Genomic DNA, 20,845 nt, shown 5'->3' with positions numbered 1-20,845 from the left:
TGAATTGAACTGAATTGAACGGAACTGAATTGAATTTCATTGAATTATTCATCAATGTACTTTTGTGTCAAACCGGCGGGAGATTTGTTGAGGTGATGACATCATAATCTCAAGTAATTTGCATATAATCTCATGGTCGCAAACAATATCATAGATTGGTGAAAGTACGCAAAACTTTGAACGTTCCTTAAATTCTCTTTACAGTAGGCTTGTTTAACGTTATTAGACATGATTTATTATGTTGTTCATTCAGTTAGCGTTTCGGGTAATTTGATTCGGAATAAGGCCCTATGTACCCATTGTTTACTTATTTAAGCATTCATGTGGCTTTGGCAATATAAATGAAAGGAGAGACAAATTATTAGACGCAATTGCAAAATTAATTGAGCGTCATTCCACAACGAATTTGCAATCCTTATATCTATGGTAACTTTTCAAACTCTAGTATGCGACACCTTTACTCGCTCTGCATTCTTCGATGACTTATAAAGTTGCATGTATAGGTTGCCACTTTGGATTTTTCTTATTGACGTCAAATAGCAATTTCGCCATACGCGTTGTACCCATAGCCAGATACGAGTACGTGGCCAGGTTCTTTTAATAACTGAAGGGGACACAGCACTTTCATGCGGCGCATGTTATGATTTCATATGAAATATTGTATACTTGATATGCAGTTCAGAAAAAAAAAATCGGGCTGTAGCGAAATTGGCGGCGTTCTCATTTTATGCATTCAAAGTGTATAGAGTCAAGCCACAGCGGTCAGAGAGCGGCGTGCGTGGAAGCGTATTGGTGCATCTTCAGTAATCGCAAGAGATCGGGCTAAATTATACCGGCGGCCAAGAAAACAAATGCGATTCTACGAGCGCTTGCTTACCCCTGCCCTCGCATAAACAGCACACTGAGCGTCGATAGAGAATGGGGGTGTGTGTGACAATACTGTACGAACAGCAGTGTCAGCTGTGTGGGATTCTCAGCGCGGCGTCGACGAGCTAGCTTACAGCATCTGTAACCCTGAACACGTTCGATATGCTTTTCTTTCCCCGTTTGGCGGCTGTGGGCGGATAATTTCATATTTTTCACACACTACCCGCTATTCCAGCGGGAAAAAATATCAAAGTGAGGAGGAGAATACGAGGAATACTCGATGCTAGCTGATCTTGTGTTATTGGACTGTCTTTCGGCACATCAAGGTTGCCTCAACGTTAGCCGTGCGAGGACTCTACGGGAATCACGCCAACACTCCTCCCCCGCCTCGGTTGCTCCTGTGAATACGCTACGAAAATGATAGTACGACTTCACTGATGGTAAAGGATTTATTGTGAATTCTTGTCGCTACATTGCATTGTTGAGTATGATTTCATTTTTCCCTACAATATTTCTTTACTTTAGTCATTGGCTACAATTCTTACCTGAACAGATCTAAGCGATAATGTACAAATGGCTGCATAATACTAGTATGTAAGAACGTAATAGACTTAAGAAAATTACAGTTCTTCTCTAACATCCGTGAGTGCAGCAATCAAAACACGATATCTAGAATCTCAATATTGAAAGTTTTCCTGTTATTTCCGTTACCACTAAAAGACACAAGTCATCGTGAATGGATAGATAAACATCGATCCTCTCTCTCCTTTACACTAACATTGCTGTATCCCGGAAGTACACATAGAAATATCATAATACCGATTGAAAGTAGACACGTTTCAGCAGGTGGTTGTTTCTCACGCTTCGTACTTGCTGTGATGGATTTCTACAACATGCAGTCTTTTTTTTTTTGCCAGATTCTTAAACATTCGATCAACGTGGATACGTATTGATATGCCACTTAAACCATCCTGTGCCACTAGGTTTACAAAATGGGACAAAATTTATGCGTCATTCTGCCATTTTTGCGTTCTTCTGAATCACAAAGGGGAAAAAAGTATAAAAGGCTCATAGGCCTATACACAATCTTGAATGCACGTGTTTAGAGGCTTAATTTTTTGGTCCCCCCCCCCCCAAAAAAAAAATAGATGAATGAATAAAAATGGTTGGTTAGTCAATGTTTCGATTGTTAACAGATTATTTTATGTTATATACTTGATTAGAACTCATATAGGCCTACGTAGCGTTTCTGTCATACAATACATATGGACTATTTTATGATGTGAAATCTCGCTATTTTTTCCTGGTCAGAAGACAAAGGCAAAAGCCATGTGAACGTCTAAATTTTTCACGTGTGTGCCTATCGAAGTACAGGGCTTTCATGACTCATTCATTGTTTCCTCTGTAACATTTTAAACGAAAGAAAGAAACAAAAATATTGAAAATTGATTATTTTCTGCATCGTATATCATTTCTCTTGTGAAGCGATTATATGAATCTAAAGAAATTAAATGTTACACGCACTGGAAAGGGTATATACGTTTGTCACCAATGCATTAAGATAATATTGACACTTTGCTCGTTCGTGCATAGTCAGCGCATCGAGGTTTCTTTTTATGGCTTGGGTTTGTTTGGGGCAAACGGCAAGATAACACATCCACAAATGGGAATGCATGCCACAAAAACAAATAAGTTATGCCGAGAGTGGGCAGGCACAAGAACTATATAGCTGTTTAATTAGTCTCCACCCCAGGGCGCTTCTCGAATTGTTTGAGGATGCACTCGTGGCGCACCATCTCTCTCTCTCCCTTCGCATTTCGTTGTTGACTCCATAGGTGACGAACGTGAACTTGGCACACTGAAGTTCAAGTTTTCACTGTCACGCCTGGGTTGAAGTCTATAGAGACCCATCGGAGGTTGTTATTTTAGGCGAATCCAAAATCTCTGGCAAGCTATATTACATTCAGCATGATCTCTTTTTTTTTCTCTCATCTCTTTTTGGAATGTCTTTTCCTGTCGACAATAAGGACTATCCAACACAGAATTTACCATGACGGTCTCTCACCTTTTAACTGTACATGTATTTCATTTCAACTGCATTATGGGGAAATTAATCTTTCCTCGGGCTTCCACGAAGACTATACTATACTTCTCCTCTTTTCTGTAATGCGGAGTGTTGTTTGTCAAGATTCAAAAAAGATCTGGACTTTGACATCGCCCCCGATGAGACTCACTGTTTATGACGCCACCTCAAACGACCAGAATTGCAAGATCTTGTATAGTGACTCTCTTGATAATGGTACGTACGTGTGGAATCAGGAGTTCTGTTTTGTCATACACGATAAGGGATTATCGCGCTCATGAACCAGCTATATCTCCTCTTGGGACCCGCTGCACTAGAATGTATTCGATGTTTCACATTGCGGAACATGACGTGAGCTTTTTTGGGTCTCGGCAGGGATTATTACGTCACGTCTCCCCTCGACTCACGATGGCAACGATGAGATTTATGTTTCGAGGTGGAGAGAGAATGGTCCTCTGGAAAAATGCGTATGTCTTCCCTTGGTATCTTCCTTGAAGGAAGTTGCAAGTCCATGATCGAGGCGTCTTTTGAATATAAGATTAAACCCCTGAAATTAGAATTTAAGTAAACAACAGAATGGTGGAAGGTTTCATCGAAATCGGACAAATATCAAAGCCCCTATAGCTAACATTTGCAGATGAAAAAAATATATATATATACACATATAGCTTTAGTGCTTCAAAATACTTCTAAATTATGAATTAGGGATAAAACAACCAACATGAAAATGTTAATCAGTGTTATCAATGTTAAGTGTTGTTAAATATACAAAATGTGACCAATAGTTTTATGGAAACCCATTTCTTAAATCAACCGTTACCATGACCGAGAACAATACTCCCAATATTGAATAAGCTGACAAAGTCAAATCAGCGGTCAGTATATCTGACCGACTGTCAGAAAATCTTAAATTTATCGTTGCTCCAGGAGACAACACACTGCACTCGATTATTATGCATAAAATATTCAAGGAGGGTTGACTAATGAAAACATTAATTGCAGAAAGATATATGTATACAAATATACATTATATGTTTTTATGGTTTTTATCAGGGGAAGACGAGGGTAGAGTTAAAGGGGATGTACGCGAGTCTATATTTTTTATTCTCCTTTCAAGTATTAAGCAGATACTTTATGCATAATGTCAACAATTACAACTTCTCGACGGTCCAAACAAACGCCTGCATATATAGCTCGCATCGAAACACTCCAACAGTCAAATCATTTCGGCTGTCGTGAAATGACACGTTCGATAAAAGGCTGTTAGAGTGTTATGTATTGTGACTATTCCATTCTCGTCAGCTGCTCGATTTCGTATTATTCTAAGCCCCTTCGAGCAAGAATCATAATATGTGTTAGTAATGCATACTAAACGAATTGAGGGGATGGCCTGAAAGGACGTGCATGATTATGCAGTTTGTTCTCGATCGTCCTCTTGAGCGCGTGCCACTCACATCTTTCTCCCGGCTTGTGCATAATTTCCCGGCAGTAATGACGTTTGCTTGGTTGAGACGGTCTCCATAGGGCTTCGTTTCAGGTGACAGGAAAAAAAAAGGTAATGATGGTAAGTGCAGACACTATGCATGTGAGAAGTACCGATTGATGGCTTACTTATATGAACACCATGGCTATATACACTGATAGTCAACCCTCCTTGAATCAATTTTATGCATGTATCGAGTGCAGTGTGTTCCCGGGAGCAACGATGGATATAAGATTTTCTGACAGTCAGATACTAACCCCTGATTCGACTTTGTCAGTTTAGTGACTAGGGCCTACTGTTCTCACTATTATATCAATGGTTGTTATTTTGTTATTATCACTGTTATACTATTACGGTGTATTACCATCATCATGATAATGATGATAATAATGATTATAAATATTATCATTATTATCTTTTTTATTGTCGTTGCTGTTATAAGTGTTTTGTTATCTCTATTAGCATTAGTCCTCATAATCCTCATCTTCATCTTAAAACATTATGGTTACAATCACTGTGATTATGATAACTGTAACAATAATTGTTACGAACCACCACCCTCCTCGTCATCATTGAAGTATAGTGATAGTATAGTCACTTCAAAGTAAGACAGACAATTGGGTGATGTTATCAATATACTTATTATATACTTATTATATACTTATATACTTATATTATATCAAGTATAATAATATAATATTAAGTATCATATACTTATATTGATTATATACATTCCATTCGGTTTACTTGTATCAAAATGTATCAAATCTATATAGATAAATATATTACTTTTCTTGCTGGTGTCAATACTGCGTGTTTGTTCTCCGAGGGAATATCTCACTCTACATCAAGTAGGCAAAATATAAGAATGAATAGATAAAGACAACAACATGTACGGGGGTGCAGAAATGTTCGGTAAATGCTTTTATAACCGCCATCAGAGAGAGGCATGCAGGCCTATAGGCCCACATTAATGGAGAGATATAATTACCCGGAATGTTAATGGCACATTAATCGCTTTTGGTCGGTCCTTGATAAACGTGAATGTCAAAGTGGTTATGACGGATGTCGAAGGGTGATTCACGGACTATGAATGTGTCAACAATGCGACTCGAGACTCAGTGGACTTTGATAAGGCGCGTAATCGAAATAGTTATTCACTATCCTTCTTAAGTTTCAAAGAATGTACAGATAGTCAAAGAATGTCATGTTTGTCTAGCTGATTTACATACTCACATTGATAAGTGCTTTTATTTGGAAGCCGTATGCAGTATAACACTGCCTTAAGATCGTCAATTATGTACATTCGCGTTTCCACAATTGTTTAACTATATGGCGACCAATGTGCTGGTACTGTATTCAGAGCGATCCTCATTCATTTTGAGAGTCAGACGTCAAATAGCGCTCAGAGAGAGAACTTGGATTTGGAAACAACAACAACAACAACCCAATGACATTGTGGGTCATCATACCCCCTGTTCATTTTCATACGCTTAACTCTGTCATAGATAGGTCAGTATCCCGTCGTTACATAAATCGCACGATTTATAGCCAGGCGTGGAATGCTCAAGTTCATTCACTTTCTGTAGTCTTCTCCTCTATCTGTCGTCTAAAAGAGAGCAATTTCTGGCTCGAAAGCAGCTAAGATCATTATCACAATCATGTGCAAGAGAGACCACATGAAGAGAAAATGAATTGTGACAAATTGTCCTGACGAATCCTGAGGTTCGAGTTGTAAAACTGAAGTGTGGAGGAGCACGCGATCATTACTAAGGATACTTTTCAGCCAGAAAATGGCACATTTTCTTCTGGATTCACGGATTTTTGCAGTAGTGCATATTGTTAGTATTTACCACCTGTATCGCCTGAGTATACTTATGTTTTAATTAGCACATAATAATAAATTATAATAACAATACGTTACTTTTATTGCGCATATCACTGCAATTGTGTGTCTATGCACTTTAAGCAAGAGAAATAGGACAGAAAGATAATAATAAAAAAATAATAATAATGATAATAATAATAGTAATAATAATAATAATAATAATAATGATAATGATAATAATAATGATTATAATGATAATAATGATAATGATTATAATAATAATAATAATAATAATAATAATAATAATAATAATAATAATAATGATGATAATAATTGCATTTATATTGGGCTTGGTACGGGTGTTTTTATATAAGCGCACCGGCGCTATTATACAAGAAATCTAGAAAACACAAAGCACAATAACATAAAGACAATGCCAAACCGAAATAACAGTAACGACAGGAGAAAAGATGCGATCAAAAGAATGCAAACACAACTCATTCGAAATGCATTTTGAGTAAATACTAGTATGCTTTCAGAACGATTCTAAACTTGGATGGAAAAGATGCGTTCTTAAGATAGGTTAGGGTACTTTTCTAAAGTGAGTAATATATATCATCATAATAATCGTACTTGGGATTGTGTAATCAAGTGTAAAAGACAATTTATGGTTATCGAAATGCATTTCTAGAATAATCTCATAAAGGGGCGAGACTCAGTTACCATCTGTGCTATTTTCTGCGTGCTTACTTTTGTCGAATGCAACTTATAAATTGTGATATCCGCTTATATTTTCAATTCATGTTGATGCTATAGTTCAAGTTTGAAGCACTTAAGAAAGGATTTGGTAAACACAAAATCATGCATTCGTGAAATTGTCGTATAAACACTACTATTGATTGTTCTATCTGTAGCACCAGAGATGTAGATCATCCATTTGTTGATGGATTCATGACAGTATCTGTTCTATCTTCAAGCAGCTCATTTTGACGATACAATTATAGATCATTCATGCCAAGACGCATTGTAAATATAACGATAAGCCTGGTAGGAATACAAAATTTTACATTTACATTTATTGGGAAAGATATACAATTGATTTGAAGCTTACGCTGCTTGATGTAGGACACGAAAAGCGAATTATTTTCTATGTTTGTATGTATACCGCTCAAAAAGCATTTTATAGTGGCATTTAAGTTCTAAACAAAATAATGATTTGTGTGGTCTTTCTCAATTCTGTCGCGTTGTGAATGTTTTAATAATCAATTCAAAGGCCGAAACAGAAAATGTAGCGTGGGACCCCGTTTGTGAAAGTAATGAACTAATAGAATGATCATCTATAGTATCATTATTGTCATCTTAGAATGCTGTATGTACGTTTACAGACAAACATGATTATAAAATCGCATGCCCGTCGATATTTTACCCTATAGGCATTAATTCTCATAACGCAGATAATCGATACAACACGCAAAGGGTATAGATTTTGGAGCGCATTGTCCATTTCACCCATGTTCAGCAGGTGTAAAGCTCTTCCAATGCAGGCTTGTGCACTGCAGTGAATCTAGGTTAGGAATTAGAATCTAGTCCATCTTGCCTGGAAGGAAAACTTTTTTGACCATCGGGATGGGAGAGGGTGGCATTGTAAAGTCATACACTCGCACTGTGTAAAGTAATATGCCATGTTTTTGTGTACAGTGTATTCATTTTTCTACAATTTTCCACAATTCGGTGATTGAAACCGGAAATGTCTATACATGTACTTCATGATACGGTAGTCCATGTTTAACAACAGAGAGAGGCACGAGTGAAAAAAAATCCAAGTTCCACAAATAAAGCTAAACTCATGTGTAAAATAGACGGCTATTGTGACTGCACAAACATGTTGACAATATGTTGTTAATTTCGCCCCTAGATTTCATTCAATGAAGTGATGCACACACACAAAAAAACATAATTCATTATGCTTCGCGTTTGCGTTTTTCTCACCTTACTTGATACATTATTGTATAATGTGGTTAAGTCCCCAAGTGCCGTCATTTTCAGCAAAATGGTCTCTTGTCGACTTTTGGCACTAAAAGTGTCGCGGTGAAAAATGTATAGGACAACTTCCTGTACCTTGCTGAGCAAAATAAGGATTGCAGGACTTCGCGGAATCCCTGATCTTCGCCCCTTATATTCACAGGGTTTACAGGGTCTCGTTAATTATCCGTTTTGTCATAAATAGTGACTTCGCAATAAAGTCTCGTGAATTGACGTTCGCCAAATGGGCTGTCGTTTTATCCCCATTATCAAGGCTACAACCTGTCAAAATCGGTCTCATCACTTTAAAATGAACCGAATTGAACTATTACGTCATTGAAATATTTCTGTCAGTGCGTCACCAGTTGTTGTTTTTTTTTTTTTTTTTTTTGAGCGCTGCTCCCTTTAGCGAAGAAGTGAAAGGGCACTGCACGTATCTTCATTTTGTTGTCATATCAATCACATTATGTACTGGACTAAGAAAAGATTGTCATTATTATGCTTGTATGGATTCCCCTAGAATATATATCGACTTGTAGATACGTTTTGTCGATCCCCGTGATGTGAAATTTATTTGAACCATTCAAAAAAAAAAAAGACAAGACAAAAAAAGAAACAAAAATCCCACTTGTCCTACTTTGGCTCTGGAATTTCATCATTCCAGAGTTGTATACGATAGTAATGCGATAATCGCTATGATTTTGGTAGAGCCGCTATATTAGTCAGAAGTGAAGAGGGGAAATATCTTTCAGGCGTTATTTCTTTTTCTTGAGCTTATCATAACATACTCTTATCATTACGAATATCATCATTACTGCAAATTCCCTCTCTATGTTATAGCGATGTGAAGGGGGGGGGGGTTGCTGAAAGGTCCAAAACGGGCAACGCACACCTTGTCAATTTGCTCCAAAAGAGCGTTTTATAAATCCAATGTCAGTTGGAAGTTCGCCAGGATTTCATACGACGGAGAACATTCAATACCGGTTGCCGAGTTTGATTACTGAAGAACAATCTGTAACTAATCCTCCCGGTAAGATTATGATCTCTGAAAGAAGTGGATCGGCAGCCTCCTCGGGGGGATTACGGGGAACGAAACGTAAGCTGACATAATTATAATCGGCAGACGACGCAAGAGTCGTCGCATGATCGACGTGATCTGTCAAGTTGAATACTGATTGTGTTTCTGAAATGTATAGGCAGCGAAGATTTCGAAGAAAGAACTTATTCACAACTGCATGCACAATCGTTTACGAGCATGTTATTATTGTGTGTTCTTGTAGTATATAGTGGAATCCCTGTTTGATCGTCTCTAAATGTCGTTGTTGAATAAGAAGCGGGCGATCTAACGTTGCTTTTTGCCTGCCATTTGTTATTATAGCTATTCGAAAGATATATGTCTCAATAGATGTGATCTCCAGGCACCATCATTATGGAACAATGATAAGCGAAGCCTACGTTCGCGACAGGTTCAGCTGATCAACACACTAACGTGTCTAACTTGACAATGGAGGAGACGAAATATGTAGGTTGACTTAACGGTTATCAGCCTTGGGATGTTACAGTAAATGACAACTCCTAAAGCTTGGAAATGTAGCGTATGACAGAACGTTTTTTGTCTGTTTCATCACATGCAGTGTAAGGACAAAGGACATAGGCCTGGCCCTGTAGGTTCGTCTGGATTGGGGGACATCATGGCTGAGCTCGAGGAGTAGCTCGCGGGCTCGACAATTTCACCGTAGTTCCCGCCATCTGTGGTCAAGTCGTCAGAGAGTGCCGTCGTCTGCGGCTGACGCGGAGGGAGGGCTGTAGGAGGACGTCAGCCGGTCAAAGGTCAGAAGGTTGCCAGGGGATACGGAGGCGAGGTCAACAGCTCCCATCATTTTCTCGACATGGAGGAGTCCCGACATCCCGACGAGCTCGAGAAAAGCTGTAAGCATTGAAACAAATCGATGTAAACACTTCTCTAGAGATTGAATGAGGGTTGGAGAAGGGGAACGCAAAAACAAAAACAAAAACAACACTGCACCTGTCGTTCGTTTCTCAGAAATATGATCTCAGAAATATGATATTGCCAATCATTTTATAGTCTTTTACACGACCGCTCGATTCCAATTGCTGGGGCCCGATAGCGGGCTATTGACAGCCACTACTGACAAATATATTTGTCATTGCATATCATTCCACCTCTGTTTCCATCTCTTGTCATGAGCCAGATGAACCAGTGGTATCCAATCTTCGCGTAGTCTGATTTAGTAAAAGAAAATATCTCAGACTGGCGAAGGACAAAAACAAAACAAAACAAAACAAAAACACTAAACGTGTAATCTCCAAATTTCATTTTGTCAAGTACTCCTGAACAAAGTAAATTATCAAATCGCTTTTTGTCATGATACTGTTGAAAACAGCCAGAAAATAATTCTTTCTCTGTAGACGGGTGTAACCCACAGAACTCTTGTAAGAGTTCTGTGGTGTAACCAGGTTGTTGGGGTGCAATGGGGGTGGGGTGGGGTAGCAGGAGTGGCACAATGATTTACAGAGGAGACAGAGACTGAGGGCGTGGAAGAGAAGATTTTAATCGTTTTCCAGTCTCAGTGGTGACACGATTGGGGCGACATTCGGCTCTTGTCATTTTTCATAGTTTCTCTTAACCGGTCTCCCTTGTCATGTAGGCCCCTATGCATATAAAATTATATATGAATACATACATGTATCTTTCTCACCCTATCAGTCTCCCTCTGTAACCTTCAGTCAATTGATCTCAACAAACTATTTGATCTACTTCTATTTATATCTCGTGTTTTGTTTTTTTTTTTGTGTGTGTGTGTGTGTGTGTGTTTGTGAGCCTGTCCGTCTTTCATAAATATCTATAAACTTATTCTCATTTCAGCCTCATTTTCTCAATGTCTCTGTCTATTCCATCCTTGGGGGAAAAAGACAGAATGGTATCATTCACGAGGCTTTCCTTCGGCGCAATCTCATGTAAATCTTTTATCTAGAAAAGGATGGTATAGCATTTGAGGGGGGGGGGGGGGGGGGGAGGTGGGTCACACTGAGCCAAAGCTCTGTAAGTAAATACAACAGACGTGTTGTCACTGAAAGATACGTGGTAACATCGTGATCAGTCTGTTGGGATTATGACGTCAGAGGTAGCGTACACCCAATGCTCATGATGTCAACGATCTCTCCAAAGATTACGATTTACCCCATTTGTAGAGGCCCACTATATCACGCATGTCCGCTGACCCAGCCTATTCTTGGTCGTGAAGCAGACGCCATTTTGATTATGTCATCCAAGGACTAATTAAAAACGACCAAACACCGACCCCGTCTTAATTAGTCAAATCTTCCTCGTACTGGGTCAATGTCGTCTAATTTCGTCATGGTTTGCTTGGAATTTCGTTTACAGCTCGCTGCACGGACTGCTGCGAGAGGGTGGCCTGGTCGTCCCTTCTTGCCACAACTTTGACTGTTGCAGGGGTTGTCCTGGTTGTGGTCATGGTAGCCCTGATCAGCCAAGTTGTAGATGAACTCTTCAGCAACTCTTACATCGAGGATTCCGTCGCTGTCTGGTGAGAAGGAAACCGTACAATTGTTTTAGTGAAAGTTGGGAGGGAACAAGACAAAAATACATTTCTTAGTGCTTCTCTTGATCACCCTCTCTTGAAGCACTACTGTGGATGTCGTCTGCTTAGTTTGTTTGTTTGATTGTTTTGGGGCGGGGTTCTCTCGTTTGGAATTTAGCTCATGCAGTATTGGTTTGGGAGACGATTCTGATAATAATGGTGCAATTAAAACAAAATCACAGTGTTAACATTAAATTGTATTTTAGCTCAAATGAAATTTTCATGATAATCATTTACATGACAGTATGTATTCATATCAATTACGCACTGCGGCTTTTGATGATATTTTCATGTGTGGATATAAAATACCCAATGCATGTAGATGTGTATGTTGTTTTTATAAGACAAATGTTCTCTGTTCCTCCCTTTTTGATTTAGCATTTATTTTCATTTTACTTATTCAAAAAAATTGTGTCGCTAGGAAATTGTAGGGTCCTATATTGGGGCATTTTGATTTGATTTCTTTGTGTCTCTAAAGTCACGAAAAGGCCATCCCTTTCTTTCCTGATTTCCTTTTATTTTTTTATTTTTATTCTTAATTTTTTTTTTTTTTTTTTTGGGGGGGGGGTAGTTTTTGGTGTGTGTGGGTTTTTTTTTTTTTTTGGGGGGGGGAGGGGTAGAGGAGGCTGTTTGAATTAGTTGAAAAATGAGAATGCTATACAGATAGGGCTGTTTTGTATTATCTTCATGGGAATTTCATATGAACTGAGCCTTTACTGGAAGTCTTTTCATTATTTGGGTTCTTTCCCACATCTCTCCAAGAAAATGTAGACACCTTGCTCTCGTTAATTGTCCTTTAGAATGATGTGTAGATGTCCTTTTCCTTTAATGGTAATAGTTAACCTTCTTTGTCTTTATTCTGGTTACCTCAATGAATAGGAAACCATTTGTTTTCTTGAAATTCAACACATTTTACATTGTTATCGGTATCTGCAATATCATATCATATCACGTTGTTTTGATTTCATCAGGAGGGTTTGGAAGGATAGCCTGAGGATTACAATAATCACTGAAATGCAATTCAGGATAGCTTCAACCAGTAGAATAATACCAGACGAATAGAGTCGCAGCGTTGTCATCAAAATCGGATATAGTTATGGAATTTTAAAGTTTCACAGGTTTTCACAAATCAGTGATATTTATGTCGCAACCACAACACACTCAAAATGGCGGACGTGATGATGTCATCTTTTAACAAGTCTGTCATTGATTTTTGACGTGAAATCAATAACTATGTTAGATTATATATGATTCTTATCAAATAATCATAACTTGAAATAAGGATGACTTTGAGGGGAAAGAGGTTACAGTTGCTATAATTATGGACTTACAATGTGATCTAATAATTTATTAATTTAAGTTTTTGTACAAACCAACCAGAGGAGAGTTGTAAGGTGTTGGCATCATCACTTTATGATACTAATATGAATTAGAAATAAATTTGATTTGATAATAACAAACGCAATATTGAATTGAAGTGAGCTATGTATACTTAGCAGCAGCGATGGATGCGAGGGTATTTGTTACAACCCTTTATACTGACAGCTGTGTTTTGATGGATGGACTGTTTCTTATTTATGTGTATATCTAAGACACATGCCAATGATAAGTTGGGTAAAAACACCCGGCACTAACTACCAATAGTAAGTAGAGTAAAATAAATAGATAAACAAACAAACACACACACACACACACATACACAAATTCTTCCTCTCACGTATCTGAGGTATAAGTATGGCTTACAGGACCTGCAATCAGACTTCAGGCTGAAACATCTCCAATAAAAGTTTTTTTCTTAATTGCATTTAATTCTTCTCATTTATAGCCGCCACGTCGACATTATGGTTATGATGACGAATATCACATTTATTAAAAGAATACTTCTTAAAAGCATAGAACCTACGTGAACAAAATGTGAATACACAGATAACAGATCATGGTTCTGCAGTTAGTACATTGTCTTGTTAAGGGAGAGCTTTAATTCGAGAAGAAAAGATTTTCTCCGTCGGTATGTAACTTTTAAAAAAAAGATACAATAGGTGAACCGAGAGGATACTCGGATTACCTAAAAAGTCCTGCTCATTTATAAGTATTTCACTCATTTGTCACCTCGATGTCGGTCTCCGTGTCAGGTTCTTCTTTCTAGAAATAGCTGCCTACATCGGTCTCGTCGTCATGGTCGGTCTTATCATCCTACTGATGACGATGGGGTGCATGGCAACGGGCTACCAAAACGCCTCCTCCTGGTGCACCTTTGTCAAGGCGCAGACCGGCAGACGACAGCTGAGCGCGGTAAGCAAATGTTTGCCTCTGGTAAGATACATAAATCCCCGCACGGAATCTAGAACGTACAGTATATGTCCTCAAAATATTACAAGCGGATTTCCGCACTGATATCCTTCAAAATGATTAAACAATCTGAATACTATTTCAGGGTATAAAGCTATAACTTCTTTCCTACATCTTGCAGAAAATCCCTTGCGATTTAGTTAAGAGGTCACAGAGAAATGCTCATCGTTGAGAAGCATGTCATGGGTCCATTCTTCCAAGTTCAACACTTGGATGCTCTCAGCATTTTGTAAGGAGTGAGCGTAGTGGACTGAACTTGGAGGGAACGGATTCCTGACATGCTCTACAAAGATCCAAATTTCTCCATGACCACTGAAGCAGATCTAGTGGGGTTTTCTGTAAGATGTACGTAATAAGTACGTTCATACCTACAAATTGCATCTTTATTGATTCACCATTTTTAAAGTTATTATGGCAGAAAGTGTGATTGTATTTTTTTTTTTTTTTTGGGGGGGGGGGCACTCGGTACAGCTCAATAAGCTTGTCATTTTGCAGTATAATTTTTCTTCTTACCCTGAAGTTAGAGTGTTGATATATTGTTATTGTTACTTTTGCAAAATACACTGTGCGATTGGTTCGGGCTACATCGTCTGTAGCTTTACCGCACACGCATGAAGATCAAATTCTAATGATCTTCTTGTGTCTTGTAATCCTTGTATAATCTGTTGTTACGGTTGATTGGTATTATTTCGCACCCTCGTAATGAGAGTTTTTGTGTTTCTCATAAGATCGCAAATGAGTAGAAATGGCGACAAAATTTGGTGAGAGAAACGCCTACACATCTCAACTCTTTGCTCAGTGAACTGTAAGTCTGTAACGATTTCCCTCTATTTTATCAGCTTGTCAGAACTGTCAAGTCGTGTTCTGATTTCTGTATACCAGGTATAAGACAACTTGCCATCCAGTCTCAGATTGCTGTGATATCTATGATAATATTCAGTACTTCAATGATAATAGTTATGCTGCAAACAATTATCTCTCCAAACACAGTTTATGTGCATAACATACGTCATCAACCTAGCGTGGTATGCAATCTTGGTCGGGGCCGCACTGCCAACGGTGTTCTTCTACATGTTGGATAGCGGTGTGTGCACCAACGAAGTCTTCACATCCCTAACCTGCTTAGACCTGAGACAGTTTGGTGAGACAAAGTTATCGTGTAGGTCTCGAAGTAATCAAGTGAAGAATGATTGAAAGGGGAATTACCCCCACAATCAGGGTTTCGGGGGATACAGCAATATTAGCATCACCTATGATAGAACACATCGCCAAGTTTGAGGAAAGTCGGACAATCCGTTCAACAGTTATGAAATTTTTAAAGTTCGGTGCTACCATCGCTGGGCAAGAAAGCTACCACAGTTCATAATGTCACATTAAGACAAATATATAGACAAAATGTTGAGAGAATTCCACAAATTTTAATTGATGACAGAGTGTATATTCCTTTCATTTGTTACCAACTTATGTTAAAGGTTCTATTGTTCCGTCTGCCCTCTGAAAGTGAGGTGCTCTTTCATTGCTTGAAAACTGAAACATGTTCAATTTTCGTTTTCCGTTATATAAATTATATCTGTAACAGAATAGTAGAAGTCTGCTCAAAATTAGACCTAATTTAGAAAGTGATTGAAATTCCACACATTTCACTAGATTATTTCCACCAATTAGTGATACATTAAATGCAAATTAGCTGAAGTGATTATAATTATGATCAATTCACAGCTCTCCCGTGGCTCATGCTGAAAGTATCACAAAATCACAATTAGTTAGGAAGCTTGTATCATCTTGTTTATTTGATTTTATTCTACTAAACGAAAGCCATCTCGAACATAGTGCAGAATTCATACACTCTTATAATTTCCAGTGGGAGAGTTGCCTTGCTTTATCCCGCCGTTTCATAATATTGTGAAAGCATACGATCACATTTCACTCATTTCCTGTTTCGAATCCCCCAAATCCTGGGGTCTGTGTTTTGTATTAACCCTTTTAACGCCATTGCTGCATGGAATCTTAATACGCATGCTTGATTCTTTCTCCCACGACGTACATCACATTGCAACACTTATTGACAGACTTTTAAAATTTCTTTTGATTCCCCCCCCCCCCCCCGGTCCTCCCATTAACGGTCATTTTGGCAATCTTACATCATCATTCTGGTCTTATCTTCTATCCGTTCTCCGTTTCTTTTTCACAAACACTGATTACTCGGGGCTTACAGCCAAACAAGCTAGCTTTCATGTAGGTCCCGTCATACTTCTCTTTGATCAACCCCATTTCGATTTCGATTTTGACCAGTTATCATTACATGTAATTATTGTGTTATCACCATGTATATTGTTTGTTTTCTGCACATTGTTCACAAGGTAAAAGAACTTGTCTGGTTTCTGTTGTAATGTTCATAAATGAGAAGTATGAAAATAAAATGAATTGAATTGAATTGAATTTTCTGCAGGCCTGGCACCGCAAGATCTTTCTGTTTCATCAAACAGGACATTAATCTGTGGACCTGAATTGGAGGCTATTTGCACCAGTGTAAGTTATGATTTAAGATACATATCAAATTTAAGTTTGAATGGATGATGCAACGGATCACAGACTGTTGTGATCACCACATAAATCTTATAAAGATAGTCCCTTCATATAATTAGAAAAACTAATGGGTATTGAACGTTTTCAAAATAATAAAGAACTTCGAATTCAAGGATAGATAATCTATGTGCATATGATGACTGCAATGTGTGATCACTGATGATTCGAAAATGCATTCTGTAAAATGATTCTATGAAGATGATAAGGTCTGACCATCAGAAAAAGATACAGACAAAAATAATGCCGTCAATGACTAGATATTCTTTTCGAGATAAAATATGCTATCCTTGTCATGGTCAGGAAGGTTGAGATAGGGGTTTCACACGTTAACTTTTTGCGAGGTAATTAGAAACCACTTATAAAATATTAAAGAGCATACAATTTTTAGAGGAATTAAAAGTTTATTTGATGAATATCAGTTTTGATGGCTGAGATATTAAAAATCAAATAAAACAAAGTGGTCCTAATTAAAGGTCCCGCCTTTTCTTAGGACCTCGTTGCTTTTGGATATCTCAGACATTTCCAAAACCAATTTTCATTAAATAAACTTTGAATTCCTCTTAGAATTATAATATGCTCTTTCATGTTTTGTAAGACGTTTCTCATCTCACAAAAAAAAGTTAGAAACCTGAATTCCCACCTCAACCAAAACTATAAATACACGCCATGTTTCCCATGAGGAATTTTAGGTCGAACTGTTATATTTACATTTTCGTTTCTGTATTTGAAGTACGATTTACTCTCTAAAAAAAAATCGAGTGAAAATTTTCACTCTTAAAAGAGTGAATACAAAAAAGAGTGAATTTCGAGTGAAGTTGGAGTGAATTTTGAGTGAAAATGTTCATTTTCACTCATTTTGAAGTGACGTCAGGGATCACTCCAAAATCTTCGAGTGATCCCTGACGTCACTCCAAAATGAGTGAAAATGAGCATTTTCACTCAAAATTCACTCCAATTTCACTCGAAATTCACTCTTTTTTGTATTCACTCTTTTTAGAGTGAAAATTTTCACTCGATTTTTTTTTAGAGAGTAGCTAATTAATGACATCATCTCACTCTTATCACGTTGTTTACAACAATAGGTCAATAAGTTTTGTTGTCCTCTCATTCCTTTCAATGTTATTTTGTTGCAGGATCTTTTAATATTCTTCTTCCTGTCCCTGGTGGGTTGTATCTTCGTTCTCTTGGGCATGGTAAGCTTGTAGTCAACAATTTTCATGTTCATGTTTGTGTGTACGTGTGTGTGTGTGTGTGTGTGTGTCTGTCTGTCTGTCTGTGTGTCTGTGTGTCCGTATGTATGCAACGTATCAAATAACAGTTCAACATTTTTACAGTCGGAGAAATGTAACTAGTTGCGTTGTCTTGTAGAGCAACGTGACAATTTCGGCAGGTATACAACAAGGCATAATAGTCTGTATAAAAGCGCATGAAATCTTTTTACAAGTCTGAAATGCGCTGAGATAAAACTTGCTATTATTATTATTTTTTTTATTACTATTATTATCATATTGTTTTGTTTGTTATTATCAATACCATTATTGTTGTTGATGTTATTGTAGCAGGAGGTTTATAACAAAGAAGTCTGAGCAAGCAGATACAAACTCATTTCGAGAATATGTGGAGAAAGGAGGGACGCACTATACAGGAATCGCGACATAATATCCCAGATTTGCAGATAATGTATTACCCTGGTAGCTCTATACTCGGCGTGCTGTCTGTTTACACAAAAGCCAGCTCAAGCAAAGTTAAAAATCTTGAGTATGGGTTTCCTGTTTGAGGCTCTCTGTTTTCTGGAAGTGTAGTTTTCCCCCTACACAGGAATAGTGATGAGACTTTTTAATACGAAAGACTTGCGACTTGATTCAATAGCAACGTCTAACTAATTTTAGAGCGGCCCTGAGTTTCATTTCCGTGTGTACATGAACTACCCAGTGTTTCATAGAGATATTATGGCGCCAGGGCTCAGAGTCTGTGCGGTTTTGCCAATACAAACTCTCCCGTAAGTCATGTCGTGACTTGAATAAACATTTTGAAATTACGATCTGCGAAAGATTAGAAGCAATCGCACCGCAGCTTCGGCGAAAACGTTAGCTCTCGTTTGGAAGATCGATGTTTGTAGGTTTCTCAAGCAGAAATGTATTCACTTTAAAGCAAAACGAACTCGCCGGCTGGAAGAGATAATTATACAACATTGTCTAATTTTGGAATTATGGTGATAATGTACTGGTTCGTTGTATTTTCTTTTGGGGGTAGGGGTGGGGTGGGGAGGAATTGTTTTTGCTAGACGAATTGAGTTTTGTCATTTTGCCACCACAGTCACTAACCCATTCTGCCCCTTTTCTCCCCTTCAAAAAAGCGTATGCATGTACCATACTGCCATATATACATATTTCTGTTGTATATAAACGTGTATAAGTTGAAGAGAAGCGACAATACAAATCCCGATTCCGTCATGTAAGGCTCAAAATAATTCTAAATAAACCTTAGTCATACCAAGTAATGCAACAACGAGTAGAAATCCCAGAGACTTATCGGTTGGTTTGTTGTAAAAGTGATAAAGTTATCACGAGGTAGAACAATGGCATGTACGTTTCCATAATATGCAAGAGCGCTGAGACATGACTTTCATCTCTTTCTCGCTGTTTTGATAATAATGGTATTCCCGTCGCTTGATTCCTTTCGTGTAAGAAAATCTGATGTACTTGCTTCATGTGGATGACGAATTAATCTACTTCAAAGTGGATCAAGCGAGTGATGTTACACGTTCAGAAACCCAACAAGTAAGATGCTGTATTTCAAGTTTAGCATCCGTCGCTTTGACTGGATATGAACTTAACAATAATTATCAAAAATACTATTCATCCCAAATATATTGAGGCGATATAAACTATCAGGGAATTTCACACACTTCTTTGTGACTTCTTCCTATATACAGAACCATTTCCTAATGAGCCTGGCAGGTAATTATAACTGGCTGAGGATACGAAAGCGGCGAAAGAAGCTAGCGGCGGGAAAGATGAGTCGACGCGCCGGCGCTTACGACCTCAACTCCCACAACGGCCTCCCGATCGCCGATCGACAAGAGTCGCAGGACTCCAACGCCCACCTCAGGCGCGCTAACCTCCATTACGATGCTTCATCCAACATCATGGCGTCCAACTCGTCCATCCCTACCGTGGCCGCACAGGTGTCTGCACCGTCGTCGCTCACCTTGATGACCACGGTGTCCACGGCAGCTCCCGCCAAGTCCGCGTCGTCATCGTCGATGTATTCGTCGAAGATCTCGAATCAGACGTACGGGTTTGACGACGGTGGCTTCGGACAGCAGCAAAGCGTAGCAGGCACGCGTACGAGATCGCCGATCGTTCCTACCAGCACTGCTAGCACGTTGGCATCTAAGCAGGACAGTATCGACTACGGTCGGAGAAGTCGTTACGATCATTACAATCCCGCATTTGACGAGAACTATTGGGACTACCCCAGCCCGTCGTCCAAGCAATCGGCGGAGAATGACGATTTCTTTGACCACGACGAGTATGAAGATGCAACAAGCGTCCCCCAGCAGTCGAATGGCAACGCGTTCGGCTACAACCAAACTCATGTGGGGAACTACAATCAGGGCTACTACAATTACGATTACGACACGACACATAACGAGGGATATGAAATACCGGTAAACTCCAGTCCCGCAAGATATAACATGAACTCCGTTCCCGCACGATACGAAATGGATCCAGTTCCCTCGTCGCCACACAGCCAGCATATTGTCTCGCCAGCTTCGAACCGCACATCGGTTGGTAACAAGTTCTTTGAATATCAACTCTAATCAGGAGGATATTAGACTCTTCAGTGTGTATCCCCTATTCGATTTCGTGCGCATGAAGCGATTGACTACGTTTTATGTTGAGGTCTTGCAGCGCTCCGTTGAGCTGTGGGGTAATTCCTTTCTTCTCTCGTCTTCACCTCTCCATGGTACTGAGATGCGCTCATTTCAATACACGGAT

At 38.7% G+C, this 20,845-nt stretch overlaps 1 protein-coding gene across 1 annotated transcript; it reads left to right on the top strand.

Moving 5' to 3' along the window:
• The first annotated feature begins 961 nt into the window (after window positions 1-961).
• LOC139722236 (uncharacterized) lies at window positions 962-20,832 on the top strand. The gene is made up of 8 exons (XM_071633547.1): window positions 962-1,307; window positions 9,918-10,212; window positions 11,690-11,852; window positions 14,039-14,198; window positions 15,246-15,396; window positions 16,705-16,784; window positions 17,975-18,034; window positions 19,777-20,832. The coding sequence occupies exons 2-8, from the start codon at window positions 10,173-10,175 to the stop codon at window positions 20,665-20,667; spliced, it is 1,545 nt and encodes a 514-aa protein (XP_071489648.1). The 5' UTR covers window positions 962-1,307; window positions 9,918-10,172; the 3' UTR covers window positions 20,668-20,832.
• The last annotated feature ends 13 nt before the right edge of the window (window positions 20,833-20,845 follow it).

This window comes from Diadema antillarum, unplaced genomic scaffold (genome assembly GCF_040938485.1).
Source record: "Diadema antillarum isolate AM-2024a unplaced genomic scaffold, OU_Dant_1.0 scf00000162, whole genome shotgun sequence".
Classification (NCBI taxonomy): domain Eukaryota; kingdom Metazoa; phylum Echinodermata; class Echinoidea; order Diadematoida; family Diadematidae; genus Diadema; species Diadema antillarum.
This window is presented reverse-complemented; position numbering and strand designations above follow the sequence as displayed.

Excerpts from the sequence above, each read along its gene's own strand:
- LOC139722236 (XM_071633547.1), top strand. The coding sequence starts at position 10,173 with ATGGAGGAGTCCCGACATCCCGACGAGCTCGAGAAAAGCT. Across the intron at positions 14,199-15,245 it reads GCAGACGACAGCTGAGCGCG|TTTATGTGCATAACATACGT; the intron begins GTAAGCAAATGT and ends CTCCAAACACAG. Across the intron at positions 16,785-17,974 it reads TGGAGGCTATTTGCACCAGT|GATCTTTTAATATTCTTCTT; the intron begins GTAAGTTATGAT and ends ATTTTGTTGCAG.